The following is a 15,756-nucleotide window of genomic DNA, read 5'->3' on the forward strand; positions in this document are numbered from 1 at the left end:
AAGCATTTAAGTTAATCTTGATGTTAAAACATTTTAAAAGGGGAATCAAACCTAGTGTTTCTGTATTAGTATTATTGATATAGATGGCTACTGTTACACACATATATGCTGCATACAGATAGATTTTCACATTAAATATCTTTGGGGTTTTGACAGAACACTTATTTGGCTGTGCTTCATAATGCTTTTGAAAGTATTCCATTAGGGTCCAAATTCATCTTTCCGTGATGTGAATGAATGGAGTGAAATGTTATAATCACCTCTGAACTAAAAGAAATTGCACACTGTTTTTGCTACTCTTTGGTGAGCAACAGTATGTCACCTGATTTGGATAATACATTAGTGTGTTGTAGTTGGACTGCTAGCGTTATTATAACAATTATCCATCACTTATGAACCCACAGCCCTGTTATCCACTGCATGGAATTTTGCCACACATGAACTGCTCAGTCTGGAATTTTCCATGCTGGATAATTGCCTCCAGATAATTTTCTAGAAAAATTCAGTCAAAATTTTTCAGCTGTTTCTGAAAACACAGCTAAGAAAGAAAATACATTGTTTTGACCATGTTAAAAAATGCTGGCAGGGTTTTCTTTAAATAGCTTTAGTACATTCATCCTTTGGTACGGGGACTTGCTGTTTGCAAGCTGGGTGGCCTATTTATCAAAGATGAACTTCTTGGTGTCCTCATGAAATTTCACCAGTTTGGCCACGTTATAGACCCTGGAGCCTGTGCATAACAGATGTTTTCAGTAGAGACCCCAGTTTTGAATTAAAGTCTCCCAGAGTCCATTCACCCAAGCAGGCTTCAGCCTCAGGTTGCACATGACTTTCCCCACATTTCTGGCTTCGAGCTGTTGTCGCTGCTTGATGGAGTCCAGACATGTGATCTGAGAGCAAGGATGCACTTTCAGCAGTCGCAACACTGGGTCTTGGTGGTATGGAACAGAGAAAAGGGGAGCTGGTCAGGACAGGAATTCTGTATTAAGTGTGTGTGGGAGGGTGGGATAGAGTGGGGTGAAGTGGGGTGGGGTGGCATGGGGTGGAAGCTGCAGCACGAGAGAGGAAAGCTGGAATAGGCTGCCAAGGTGCTGAGAATAGTGGGATGGAATAAACAGGAGGAGAGAAAAGACTGGGGTGGGTAGCTTAGGATCCAGTTTGAGATGGTATTGAGATTAAGACCTAGAGGAGTCTAAGAGTGACAAAATAGGTTGGTAGGAAGGAGGTATGAAAGGGAGATGGGCTTAATTAGTAATTAGGTATGGTGGAAATGGTCAGAAATGTCTAGGAAAAGACACTAAAACAAGAAGCTGAGATCAGATGACAAATTTAAAGGAAGAGATTGGAAATCATTGTGAATGGGAAAGCTGAGGAAGAAAGACTAGATGAGGAGCTAGGAGAGAAGAAACAGTATGGCTAAGGAAAGCATGGAGAAGCGAGCTGAGGAATGTAAAGTGTCAGTCAAGGAGACAGGGTGAGACTAGAGCTGAGATTTATTTGGATCAGAGATTAGTACTGGCTTAAGAACTCTGTCAGACTGAGTATTCTCAGTCATCATTTATTTTAAGACTCTTTGAACAATATGGGACATCTGTCTCAGTGGACTATGTCTGAGGCATGGACTGTAGGCAAACATCCCCAAATGATGTAATAAAAAACTGTCTTTTCCTCATGGTTCATTCAATGATCTGCTCTGACGCTGCATTTACTACTTAGAGTAGTGAAGGAAACCTTGTTATTAGCTGGCCAAGATGTGCTGTGAACAGAGGTGGCTGAAGTCTTTCATTTCAATAAACACACCACCTGTCAAAGACAGTATGTTTTTACTTAGTTTTATCATTTTCCTCAGAAAGGTTGTGCATGTGTGTGTATGCATGCGTTTGTCTTAGGTTACCTTTTCTTCAGAGTGGGAGGGAGGTATAAAGGAGGAGACACAGTGATCTACCACCTCAACCTACTGTAGAGGTGCCTCCCTCATTCTTGCATTCTGCTTTAAAAATAAACCTCAGGTATTTACATGTTTATTCTGGTATGAAGAGAGATGAAAAGCATAAGCTCATGTTTAGAGAGTCAGCACATCAAGAACCACAGCCTGGAGAGGCCAAGATGCGTGGGCAGAGCTGTGGGCAGCTGGCAGTAGTACCAACAGTTGCCTGGAAGTTGCTACATTTCTTGCACCAGGTCACATGAAGATCCCATTGTGGCCCTAGCCATACAATTATTTTACTAAGAAACCTAATCTCAAGAATTCCCTACCATTTTGTTCATAATTTTTGAAGACCACATTGGTTTCAGGGGCACTCTACAATTAGTAATCCATTATTTTTGGATTTTCATAATCATGGTTAGAATAAAAGTCATTTTGTGACTTCAGCAATAAACAGGATGCCATTTTCTCGTGCAACTGCACGGGGAGGAAGTAATGCAGAGACAAGCAGAAGCCTTGTCCCTATCCACTGAAAACTGTAATGAAAATGCCCATTTCCATGAGAACAAGAGGAAATGTAAAATACATATGAGACGAGAAGAAACTTAGCTATGTGTATAACATTATTGATGAGTAGTAGGTTTAGAATGGGTACTGACTCACTGCTCCCTGAAAAACTGCATATAAAATCTCTAACATCCCGTAAAAATGTGTGTTTTGCTAACTAGCAAAAAAAAATAGAGGAAAAGGATTGAAATATTTAAAATACTTCATGTGTATCTGGAGTAAAATTTTAAGACCATCTTACTAAAACTTCCACAAGAGATCTTTAGTCTCTTTAGTCTGGATTTAGAACAAATATGAAAGAACAACCCATGTTATTCAGTGACAGACAAGGAAGTCTTTTAAACTAAGTGGGTGATGTGTGTACTTAAAGGCTTCCATTGCTCTCTGGTGGCAAAGGTTCCCAGGCACCAAACCTTTCCTGAGTGGTCAAAACCAGTTTTTTCAACCTCCTCTAAATTCTAAGCTATTTTCTTTCATCTTTCTCAGTCCACTCCTGCCTGTTCCTGTCTTGAGTTCATGTGAGTGCAAAGAGAGTGTGGTATTGCTGTGGTATTGCTGCCTAGTGCCCAGAAAAAGCTGTGCTCTGCAACAGCAGCTCTGTCTTACGTGCTGCAGCTAATTAGTGTTAGGAGGAAAAAAATCAGAAAGAAAAAAAAAATACATCTTGAAAATATATATATATTTTTTTTAGTATCAAAAACCTATTTCACTCTCCTGGGCTGGTGTCAGGAAGACAGAATCTAAATCATGTAAACACAGTTCAAATGTGGGGTGATGTATTTTTATTCCCCATGCACAAAATTTCTCCCTCCCCCTCTTAGCTGGCAACACTGAGACAGAGCTAAAAAAAAGTCTTTTGAGACTCACTTGGAACTTGCTGCTGCCTCTCTGTAGCCCAGTTTCTGGATGTTTGAGCTTCAATTCACAAGCACATGTCAACACAAAGCCCCATATTGAGCTCAGGGGGATCGTTTGTGACACTTTTCTTCTTGACGTGATTTCATGGTCTTGGCAAGTCTTTACACCTCACCATTAAGAAGCGTTTCAATTCCCTGGTCTCTGGGTAGTTCATCTTTGTTTTAAACTCCTCCCACTTGTTATCATAAGGACAAATTCCTAAAGCTACAGAACTGCTAAAGTTGGGACAGAGGCACAAAAGGGATAAGGGCATGGCAAACACTTCTGGAAGAAGGCACTGAGCACCTGTGTGGAGGACTGACTGCATGTGCATAGGATTCAAGCTTTCTGCATGCTGTGCAAGGATAACATGACTAAGGATTGTACATTCAATAAATACTTTTGAACCGAGTAGAAGGGATAGGAGATACCTACCAAGATTCGTCATAAAGTAAGTTCTCAGGGACAGGAATTGTCTTTTTGTTCTGTATGTACACTACACATTGCAGTGGCTTCCTCAAGGGAACTCACTGCACAATACAAATAATAAGTAGGTGAAAATATTGGACTATCCAAGTATCATTTAAGCAGTTAAATCATAGCCCACTCTTTGTTCCTTTTTAACTTCTGCACCTGCAAGGAGTGTTCAGCCTAATGTTTGAACACCTAATGTTCAAAATGTGCAAGTCTAACATGAATTTTATCTAAAGACAAGCTGAACCAAAAAGACTACATGTTTTCAACACTATCAGAATTGTTAAGACTGAGTAAAAGCACAAACATGATCAGCACGCTCCTCAGAAAGCAGGAAGTATTGTGAAGTCCTGGTATTCTTTTTGGTGGCTTCTGGCTGAGTAGATTAGTGCAAGGTAGGCATGGAGAACTAGGCTTGTCCAACATTTTGGTCTAGGCATTTTTCTGGGTGATCTGCATCATTTTTTTCAGTGCTGGATAAAGCTGCTGACAGTCTTAGAGCAGAGAAAATTAATTCAATGAGTGGAAGTTTGGAAATTCTGTTTTCTAATGCTTTATTGCAGCATCTTAACAACTACATCCAGTGTTCCTAGTCAGAGACTTCTTGTTAAAATGTCACATAACTGATTAGGAATCCTGATAATAGAAGAAAATAAGGCATTTTTAGTGTCATTATTACTATTAATGCAGCTCTCACTTTTCCCTTGTACCCTAGTATATTGCAAGCAGTTGATACCATGGTTGATGTAGGGAGCACAGGGGACCAGATGAAAGATTTCTTTTTAAGTCATCCCAGACCATTTCCTGACACTGTAAGTTTCTGACTACCCTTCATTCTCCTGATCTGCCCTTCTCCAGCACCATAGCATCTTCTCCTCTCTCCTGAGAATTAAATTACTCTAGTTCCCCTCTTCTTTAGGAAAAGACAGTTCCAAAAGCTGATTTGATTTCTGCTGTAATTTTTTGGAGGCTTGGATAGCTATCAGCCTTGACAGACAATTTAACCAGGCTGGAAATGTGCCAGCTGCACCCTAGCAGCCAAGACAGATACAAGATCTCTAAGTGAGAGCCAAAAATGGAGTACACTAAGTCAAATTCTCTTTATTTCAGGATATGTTATTCTCTAACACATATAGCAGATGGAGCCTCTTTCATACTTTTCCCAGGCAGACTGATCCATTCATTTGGGTCCTTACAGCAGTAACTAAAAGTGTTTTGCGGAGAAATCACTCTATAACTTTTGGGGTTATAAAGTGGGTATGTTTATTCAGCGCTGGGCGCATGGGGGATCGCTCCACCACAAGCATGCGCATCGTTTGCAGCTCCCGTCCGGCTTATATGTTACAAAATAGTGCATATTCATAAAACGCCTATACATATACATAGTCTACCCCCGCCTCCCCTCGCTTCTCATGGTAATCAGGTCTCCTCTTCTTCTTCGCTGATGAACTTTTCATCCTGTCGTTCTGCGCAGCCTCAGTTGTTCTCTGGCTTTCTTCCAAGCCAATGTTTTGGGGTAGTTTGTTCTTCAAAGACTGGGGGGGGACTTCTCTTTGGGCTAGGAGTTAATCGCCTAGCAACATTATCAGTACTTGGTATGTCTTTTCGAACAGTCCCATACGCCTCCCCTTGTTTTTGCGCAGGCCTTGCACCAACAATCTAAGATTGTTTAGACTCCCTGTCTCAAAAAGCAATGTTGCAGAGGTGCCCCAAGGCACATCATGAAGGGGATGCCAGTGTACCCGAGCCTCAAAAAAAGGTATTGTCTTGCCCTGAACACTTTGCACCATAACACAGACAGGATAAAAGCATGATGTAACATACACATGGAGTAACTGAAGTAAAGGCTAGCAAACTTTTTAACTATATATTGTTTCTTGTTCAGTTATGTTATATATTACAGTTGCATATGCTTAATGATTAAAACAAAATCAGAAAATGAGTTACAGGGACTATGCAATTAGGAAAGGGCAAGGATTCATCTGGAATGAAAAAGGTGGCAGGATCCAGGAGAACAGGAAGGACTAGTAGGAAGATAAGTCAGAGGACAAGTAGATGAGATTGCAGAAATGGCAGTAAAAGAATCAGGGCCAACAGGAAGGGAAAAACACCTAATGTCTACTCTGGAGCACACAGTATGTCATTTATGCCCTGTGAATATATGAACCATCTGTTGGCTATTTTAGAAATCTCCTCTTTTCACTACTGTTTGAATGCTACAGCAAGAAATGCAGTATTTGAGAAAGAAAATGAGGAGGTGATTGGTGACAGCCAACATGGCTTCAACTAAGGGAAAATTGTGCCTGACTAATTTGGTGGCCTTCTATGACAGGGTTACAGCTTTGGTGGACAAGGGAAGAGCAAGTGACGTAATCTACCTGCACTTGTTCAAAGCATCTGACACCATCCCACACAGCCTTGTCTCTAAATTGGGAGATACATGGATTTGACAGACAGACCACTCAGTGGATAAGGAATTGGCTGGATGGTCACACTCAAAGAGTTAAGACAAGGGCTCAATGTCCAAGTGGAGAGCAGTGATGAGTGGCGTTCCTCAGGGGTCGGTACTGGGACCAGCGCTGTTTAACATCTTTGTTGGCAACATGGACAGTGGGATTGAGTGCACCCTCAGCAAGTTTGTCAATGACACCAAGCTTTGTGGTGCAGTCAACACGCTGGAGGGAAAGGATGTGACATCCAGGGGGATCTTGGCAGGCTCAAGAGGTGCAAACTTCATGAAGTTCATGAAGTTCAACAAGGCCAAGTGCAAGGTCCTGCACATGAGTTGGGGCAATCCCAAGCACAAATCCAGGCTGGGCAGTGAGTGGGTTGAGATCAGCTCTGCGGAGGACTTGGGGGTATTATTGGATGGAAAACTGACTATGAGCCCACAATGTGCACTTCCAGCCCACAAAACCAACCATATCCTGGGCTGCATCAAAGAGCACTGTGGCCAACAGGTTGTTGGAGGTGATTCTCCCCCATACTCACTCTTGTGAGACCCCATCTGGAGTACTGCACTGAGCTCTGGGTCCTCAGAAAGACATGGACCTACTTGAGCAAGTCCAGAGGAGACCACAAGGATGACCAGGGGACAGCACCACCTTCCCTGTGAGGACAGGCTGAGAGAGTTGGGATTGTTCAGCCTGGAGAACAGAAGGATTCAGGGAAACCTTACAGTGGCCTTCCAGTACTTAAAGGGGGCCTACAGGAAAGATGGGGAGGAACTTTTTATCAGGGAATGTAGTGACAGGATGAGAGCTCATGGTTTTAAACTGAAAGAGGGTTGATTTAGATTAGACATAATGAAGAAATTCTTCACTGTGAGGGTGGTGAGACACTGGCACAGATTGCCCAGAGAATCTGTGGCTGCCCCCTCCCTGGCAGTGTTCAAGGCCAGGTTGGACGGGGCTTTGAGTAACCTGGGCTAGTGGAAGGTGTCCCTGCCCATGGCAGGGGGGTTGGTCCTTTCCAACTCAAATTATTCCATGATTCTATGATTTATCCCAGAGCACTTTGGGGAAAATGTAATAGACATTATAAATAGAAATACTTTAAAAGATAATCCAGACATCAGCATTAGGAATTGCATGTAACCATTGGAGACATCTTTGCATGTGCATAATTGTATCACCTTGGATTTAATAGGAGTCCATTCTCTTGTAAAGATTTTTAAGTATCTGTTATTTCTTCCCTAATGCAGATGGACTGCTGATATCCTAAGAATATTTTCTTATTATTGTTCAGTATAATTTCCCAAAGAATATCTCACACTTCATGAGAGGATTTGAGAGTATGATTTTAATTCAGGGAATAGAATGTCTATTTTAGACACAGTAAAAACGGAGCAGCAATTGTTGAATAGTCTCCGATTAACAACACATAATAACCCTAAGTATCATAAAAGTTAGTCCTTAGGTTAGAAGACTGCTTTTTTTTTTTTTTTTTTTTTTTTTTTTTTTTTTTTTTTTTTTTTTACTTCAAAGTGACTTTACAAATAAAATGGAAAAAAAACAGGGGACATGCAGAATTTTCTTAAAGTCAAAGGCCATAGGCCAGTAAGATGTGCTGATAGAACAGAGACAGCACAGCAGCAGGTAGAAAGCTGGGTTGCTGCTCAGAAATACAGTGTATAGTTTGCAGTGTTTGCATCATACTGGTTCATGATCATGAACATGCTTTGAAAATACGTGGAATTAAACACCCGTGACTTTTCAGGTCTTCATTTTTTCTAATGAAGTGCTTAGTCCTCTTCCCCTTTTGGAAGTTATAAAATGTTTCTTAAAGTCAAGAGTCAATTAATAGTGAATATGTAAAATGGAATTACAGGGAAGTGTTCATGAATTTGAGTCAAACTGCTGACTAGCAGTTTTAGCTAGAAGACAAGGTGGAAAAAACATATAGGTTGAAAGAGTTTAATGTCTCTGCAATAAAGTATTTCTGTTCAGAAACACCAAAAGCTTTAAAATACAACCTTTTGTTTCAAAAGAACATTTTCTCATTTCAAAAATAGCTTAAGTTAAAAGAGAAAAAAGACTAAGTAAAAGAAATAACTAAATGAAACAGGAAAAGAGGCATGTTTCACAGTTTGATTTACCAAAATTGCTTCTGCTTTTTCAGAAAGGAATTTTTGCCAATGTCCTCATTGTTCTTGCTTAGGTTTCAGCCCAAAATATGTTTACTACTCAGCTTTCTTTTTATTTAGATACTGATTTTCAGGCTCTAGAATGTATTTTCTCAGTGTAAAATTCACTGTTTTCTCAGTATTTTTTCAATACTTAGAAGGCTGGAGCATATGACATAGAAGGAGAGTTGGGTTTGGTTAGCCTGGTGAAGAGAAGGCTAAGCGGAAATTAATTATCTTCAGCTGTCTAAAGAAGAGTTAAAGAGAAAACAGGGCCAGATTCTTCTCAGATGTGTACACCAAAGAGACAAGAGGTAACGGCTGCAAGCCACATCACAGGAAATTCCAGTTGGATATAAAAATAGTATTTTTCACAACAAGAGTGTGGACAAGCACTGAAACTTGAAACTAGAAAACCTGAAAAATCTCCATTCTTGGAGACTTTAAAAAAACTGACTGGACAAGGCTGAGCACCCGGATCAAACTTCAAAGTTAGCCCTGCTTTGTGCACAGGGTGGGAATAGACGGGTCACTCCAAACTAAGTTACTCAGTAACCCTAAATGTAAAAGCTTTGCATAGTAGTGCTCTGCTTTAGATCAAAACCATACATGGAATGATTAAGTAACAACTACATGATTACCAGAGAGCATTGGTCTGGCAGCTAATGCACAAAATTTCCTATAAATCTAGGTGGTCTTTCAAGATACACTTTAGACTTTCAGGTTGAGCTTGTATAATGTCTAGGAGGAAATTTTCAGAAGCAAACACTTGTTTTCAGTACCTATGTTAAACATTTTATATAAATCTATTTATATAAATAGAAGCGGAGAAAGTAAATTTGAATCATTTACTCTGATCATTCACAGTCCTTAACCGTTACTTTGCATCCTGGGTTTGTTTTGGATGACTCCAGCTAACTTTCTAACCAAAATTCAGACAGACTGCTCAGGATAGTTTACTATAAGCACTGTTGACAAGGCTTGGCTTTGTCTGACCTACAGAGTCTTCATGTGTGGAAACATCATCACAGATCCTTACGGGGCACAGCAAAGCATACTACACCCCTCAATTTCATTCTATACAAACCTCATTCTGTCAAGCTGCAACACAGCCCTCACCTAATTTAAAAAAAATAAATAAAATAAATTAAAAAAAATAGCAGTTATCACTTAAGAGTCACAGGCATGGCACTCAAATGGCACTCAAATGAAACCCAGAGGCACGACCGATTCAGTAAGGACACAGCCTGTCGGCTATAGGAGAGTCTTAAGCAGCATGAGTGTGAGCTGGTGTGGGCCACCCCAGGGCTAAGGACTGAAACAATCTCTGGGATTATTTTAATGAGCACTATAGACATTTATACTATAGACAGTGTGATCTTTCAAGGAGTCAGATTTCAATGAGTTTTAAATAAGACTCAGGTTTTTATTCTGTATAGGAATAATTTCAGTCTGAAGATTTTAAAATTGGGAAAAGTTTTTTTCCTATTTGATCTTCTAAAAAGTCTAACTGGTGTGTAAATTCTCACATTAAGAATAACTAAGAATGCCAAATCAAGTACCCAAAAGTTAGGAAATGCCATCCCCAGCATTGATGGTGCAGACTGTATTCACATATGTTCTATGTATTATTCATACTCTCATGCCTGACTGGTTGGGGTTTTTTATCTTCTCTCATGGGACTATGCAGCTTTCTATCTGCTAAAAAATGGACTGAAAACCCATGATATGCTAGCTCAGCCAATAGTTTGGGTTTTCTGGGTTTCCAAGAGTATGGCTACCTAGAACAGGTCTTCTCTGTGGTAGACCTCACAGCCAAGGCTGCTCAGGCTTCACAGCACCCTGCTCTATGACTCATCAGGAGAACAGGCCCAGATTCATCTGTCTGTGGGAGCTCCAGGTGTGCTGCACCAAAAACTCAATGAAACAGAGACATTTCCCTCTGTGACTGTCATTTCCCTGGAGTTTTCTGATAACATGCGGTATTTTGGAATATTCCCACCTACCTCTAGGTCAGAATGACAGAAACCAGTCCACGTCTATAACAACATCATTTAGAGTAGAACATATAGGAACAACTAAAAGAGCTTGAATACACATATGCTGATGTCCCTGTGACTTCTGCCACTGGCTAGCTCAGGTATGGACAGCACAGGAGAGTCAGCAATGTAGACTGCAGTGCAAAAGGCTAAATGCACAAATGAGCCTGCGCACATGGATTCCATAATTGTGTTGTTAATAAATGAACCACATGGTTTTAAGTTCACTCGGTGTCATCTGTATGAACAGCAACCGCCTCTTGATTAAAATGCTGTATTAGGAAAACTGCCTTGCCTATAAAACAAAGCAGTGAAAACTCTCCAAAGATAAATGTTAGAAGACATATTACAGGATATATTTAATGTACACTTGAAAAAACACAGAAAATGCTTTCATATAACCAGTGATATGAGCTAAGAGGCCTATAATTTGGTGTCTGTTTTCCATTAATTCAAAGGGATTTTTTTTCTCAGCTGGGTAGCAAATTCTTGCATATTTATTTTTCTCAGTGCTTAGGGCTGATATAAATTTGAACGTGAACAGTCTGCCAAAGTGTTCTTCACCTCCCAAGACATTCATGAGATCTATCAGTCGTAACAACAATTTAGCTTTGATGACTAAACACTATTTATGTCAAATAAACAGTGTTTAATAGTTTCATGAGAACAGAGTGATCCTTCATACAGGGAATTAAGTTTATGATTTTTGCCAGAATGTTTCTATAGTTGAATTGATATGGTTAAGCACAAGAATGTGAACTATAATGAAAAATAATGTACATTTAAAATATATTTTGAAGAACACTGTACTCCTTAAAAGTGAATTTTGATTTAGGATTCTGTGTCAGCTCAAAAAGCTGACCATGTCAACAGGAAAAATGCATAAGGTGGACTTCCAAGGTCAAAGTGGGATATGGATTACTGATCTAACTGAATTGTCCTCTTCCTCTCCCCTTAATTGGGAAAGAAAATCTTTCTGAAGCACGGCATTAGAAAAGTTGAAATTTTTTAAAGACTTGCTGAAATCATTCTGCTCTGAGAACAGACAGTCACTGAATGTTAGCCCAGGTCCCCCAGACATAGTCCAGATGAACAAGTTTTTTTTGCAACCTACACCTTCCACCACCAACCCTGTTCGAGCCTCTCTCCAAATGGAGCTCCATGCTTTGTCTTCCTCCCAATCCCAAACCTATGCGTTGCTGCAGACTTAGCCCCCAATACCTCAAATGTGTTGGGTGAAATTTAAAATATCCTAGCCATGACTCAGATAAATATGTCCTCATGTCAGCTGAAGCTCAACACAAGATCTCATCCATGGCCCAGGTAGAAAAGATCTCAGAATCCTTTTGACACTTCAGTCTTTCCTTTGGCAGCCCCTTTCCAGACCACTAAACTGGAGCTCCCACTTTGTGTCTTCTAACCCTTACCCCAAACCTAGGTGAGCTCTAATCCAATATCCCCAGCCATAACCCAGGTGAACATGTCCTCAGCAGACAATTATTTTTGTCCCCTGTTCCTTCCTTTGGCAATCTCTTTCCAATCCCAGTCTAAATGGAGCTCTAGGCTTTCTCTCTTCTCCAAAATCCAAACATAACCAGACCCCTAATTGTAGGTTCGGGCCAAGACAGTTCAAAACCCCTAACCAACAACCAGATGAGAAACTTCTCAGAGGATAATTCTTTTTGCAACCCCTTTCCTGCCCCACTCCAAATGGGGATCCAAAATTTTCCTTGACCCTAAATCTAACTGTATCATCAACTCTAGCACCTGGTATCAACAGACTAGCCCAAGAACCCAGGTTATAGCCACAATGATCAAGTTGGAAAATAATTCCTTCAGCAATGCTTTCTCAAGTTGACTCAAAGTGGAGCTCTAGCCTCTGCCTTGTTAAAACTCTAACGTAGTTTGAATGCTGCCTTAGCTCCAAAACCTGATCTAGCACCCAGGTTAAAAAGATCTCAGGGAACAATTACTTTTGCAGCCCACACCTTACTCTGGTTGCTCCTTTTCTGCCCCACACCAACTATAGCTCTAGGCTTTATCTCTCTCCCAACCATGTACATAACAATAATACTAACCCTAACTCCAGACATCAGCTGAGCCTCCACCAACATGCCCAGCCAAGGCCAGGATGAAAAATGTCACAGGGAAGAACTCTTTTCCATGTCCTATCCCTCTCTGGTCACCCTTGATAGCTCCACTCCAAGTGTGTTTCTAGGTGTGATGACTCTCCTGCTCCTGATCCAACCCTTAATTCTAAGCTCCATCCTTATCCTGGGCTGAGTCTTAGTCCAAGCTATCCAGCCATGATTAGGATGAGTAATTTCTCAAGGAAAACTGTCTGCAAACTACTCATCCCTTTCCTGGCTGTTTGTTAATATCACCAAGGTTTTTTTGTTGTTGTTCCCTCCTTCAGGATAAATAAAGAGTATCTGCCTTAGTATTTTTAATGAATTCTGTACCGAGTTCACCTTAAAGAAATCGAGAGTCATGATCTACACGAGATAGTATAATTGCCTATTATTCAACACTTTAAATTTCCTGACACACGAGAAACCTTGAATATGTTTTGTTGAGATTCTGATTTAAATGATGAGAGGCTTAATTTGCTTCTCCTCTATCCACCTGGCTTCCAGTCTAAAGAGTATCTAGAGCTGCAAGATACATGGCTTCAATATTGTTTGAGACAATCATAACAAATGCGTGGAACAGGTGTTTTGAGATCTATGAAGCAATAGTGACTTTTTCCTCATGCCATGTCAAATGACAGGTGCTGAGTTGTGGAAAGTTATTAAATAGGGTATGTCTAAGAGCAGCTGGAAAGTTTGCAGGAAGAGATTATATTTAAAAAAATTAAGCTTTGTCTTCCTTCATTTTGGTGGTGTGGTCATTATTTTCTCTTTTGGAATGTGTCTTTCAGCTTTCTGCTGTGATCCTTAGGAGAATGACATAAGAAAGATGTTTTATATTCAGGACTGTCAGAAAGAGTCCTTGGGGTAGCTGCGATCAAATGTATCAAGGCATTTGAAGCTTAATACTAGACTAATATCAGTATCAAAGTTAGTATGAAATAGAACGTTTGCTTCATTTGATGAGTACTGTCAGAATAGCATGTTTGTTCCCACAATTTTTAAAGAATCACACAAACTTTCTTCAAAATGTTTCAATTTGCTACAAATTGTATCTCGATTTATGGCTGTATCTCATTAGTTCGGAATAAAAAAATATTTAGTATGTTCCGATTAACTTGCTTCACCAACCAAATCAAACCGAAAGTGGCTATTTTCAAGAGAGGATTTTTTTATTTTTTTTTTTTTCCCCCATAAATCTGTTTCCTACGGCTGCTCGGCTATTCATGACGCTGCCACTCGGTGGTGCCACGGTGCTGCATTTAGAAAGCTTCGGCGGGTCTTAATCACTTGTATTGTGGAATTCCACCCCACCAGGTTCCTCATGTTTTCTTTAAAATGAACAATATCTACTGTTCTATGGCCTCGGTTTAAAGGAAAAAAAAAAAAACAAAACACAAAAACAAAACAAACAACAAACCCAAAACAAACAAACAAAAAAACCCCAACCAAAACCCCCCAAAAAACAAAAACAACCACACAAAAAAAAACACAGACAAACAAACAAAAAAGCCTGCAACATCCACTGCAGCTGATTCATGCTTTCAAATTTGTTAGGCATGTTTTTTCAGCTAATGTACTTAGAACTGAAACAACGTGACCACTGTTTCATCACCTCTATCTATATAGGGCAATATCTTAAACAAAGAAACTACTTACAGAATAATTTATTTGGCATGTTAGGGTGGCTGAATTGTGCAACAACCAATACAATGATACTTAATATTTTCCAATAAATGTGTATGGTCTATGCTAAAGCATAAAAGGCTTATAAAAAAATTAAGTATTATGACTTTGAATTAAAAAAAAATCCTCTAAAAGCATATAAATGTCTAACAGTAAAATGCTCTCCCAGAGATTTTTGCTACCACTACTTCCAGCAATATCCTTTGTTCTAACTGAAGTCAATTAGAACAGCAGGACTTGACTGCCTGGTGGTATCATAAAAACCAATTTGGACTTAGAAGCAATTTGAGAGCACTTTACTAAAAAACTTTGAAAACGGTAAAAACATAAAAACACTTGTATGTGATATATTGACTTTACAAAATAAAGCAAAGTTATGAACATGTGAAGGCAGTGTAAGCTACCACTGTGCTGGTTAGCCAAATTTTATTTTATACAATTTAAATTTCAAGTTTCCCATGCAGATTTCAATGCACTGAACCCAGATATTTTTCTAGCAGGTTATGAGAGAGGTACAGTTTTTGTAAGTAGGATTGCAAATGGAAAGAATGGGACACACTGATTTCCAGCAACACACTGTAGAAGACTATAGTCAGTGTAAAGTCACTCAACAGTGCCAGCTCTGAGGTTCTGACAGTTCAAATTCTGCAGGAACTCTGGATGCTGTGAGATCAATTTCTGAAAACTTATGACATATATTTGGGGACAAAATTTTAGGGCTTATTGCAGGGAAATGCAGTTTTGGAGTTCCTAATAACAAAACAACTCCTACTGTGATACACAGTTGTATTTTTCACAAAGTTAATTTGATGCATTAAAGCCAGTTTGTGTGAGTTAAGATCTCAGAAACCACGGCTCGTTAAAAATATCTATGTTGTTATACTGCCTAGTATTTTTAGAAATAACTAAAAGCACACTTTCTTGTTGTCACAACATTTTGAAAGGCCTTCTCTGCAGAAGAGATGGCCTCTGAGGCGCCCTGATCCCGGCCTTTGAGGCCTGACAGGAAGGAGCATCCACCTGCCAGTCCCAGTGGCCCCTGGCATGGCCCCAGGGCTGATCCTGGAATTACACCGGGGGTAACAGCACCCACAAACCAGCAGTTGACGCATACGCGCCGGAGCCGCGCCGCCCCCCTGGGGCTACCGCAAACTAAAATAGAGCTGACTGGCGACCGATACCGTGGAAATGCACCCACGTTGCCACGGGTCCGGGAAGGCCCGGCCGGGGCAGGGACACGAGGGGGCTGCCCGCTCCGCGCGGGGCCGCACGTCCTGCAGCACGGGCATGTTTCTGTGGGGAGTGCCCACCGGGGAAGAGGCACGGCCCGCCGAAGCGGCGGGAGAGGCCCCTCCTCGGGCCGCCGTCCCGGCCGCAGCCGCCCGCCCTATCATGGTGTGAGGAGCCGCGGGG

General features: G+C 40.6%; 1 protein-coding gene across 1 annotated transcript in view; it reads left to right on the forward strand.

Annotated features, from left to right (window-relative positions):
* The first annotated feature begins 1,412 nt into the window (after positions 1-1,412).
* MTDH (metadherin) overlaps positions 1,413-15,756 on the forward strand; it is a 53,134-nt gene continuing 38,790 nt past the window's right edge. Inside the window, exon 1 of the mRNA XM_026841498.1 lies at positions 1,413-1,474. Within this exon, the coding sequence (XP_026697299.1) occupies positions 1,413-1,474 (62 nt within the window). The remainder of the gene's footprint in view (positions 1,475-15,756) is intronic.

Source organism: Athene cunicularia, assembly GCF_003259725.1.
Source record: "Athene cunicularia isolate RWA chromosome 2 unlocalized genomic scaffold, athCun1 chr2_part1, whole genome shotgun sequence".
Taxonomy (NCBI): Eukaryota; Metazoa; Chordata; class Aves; order Strigiformes; family Strigidae; genus Athene; species Athene cunicularia.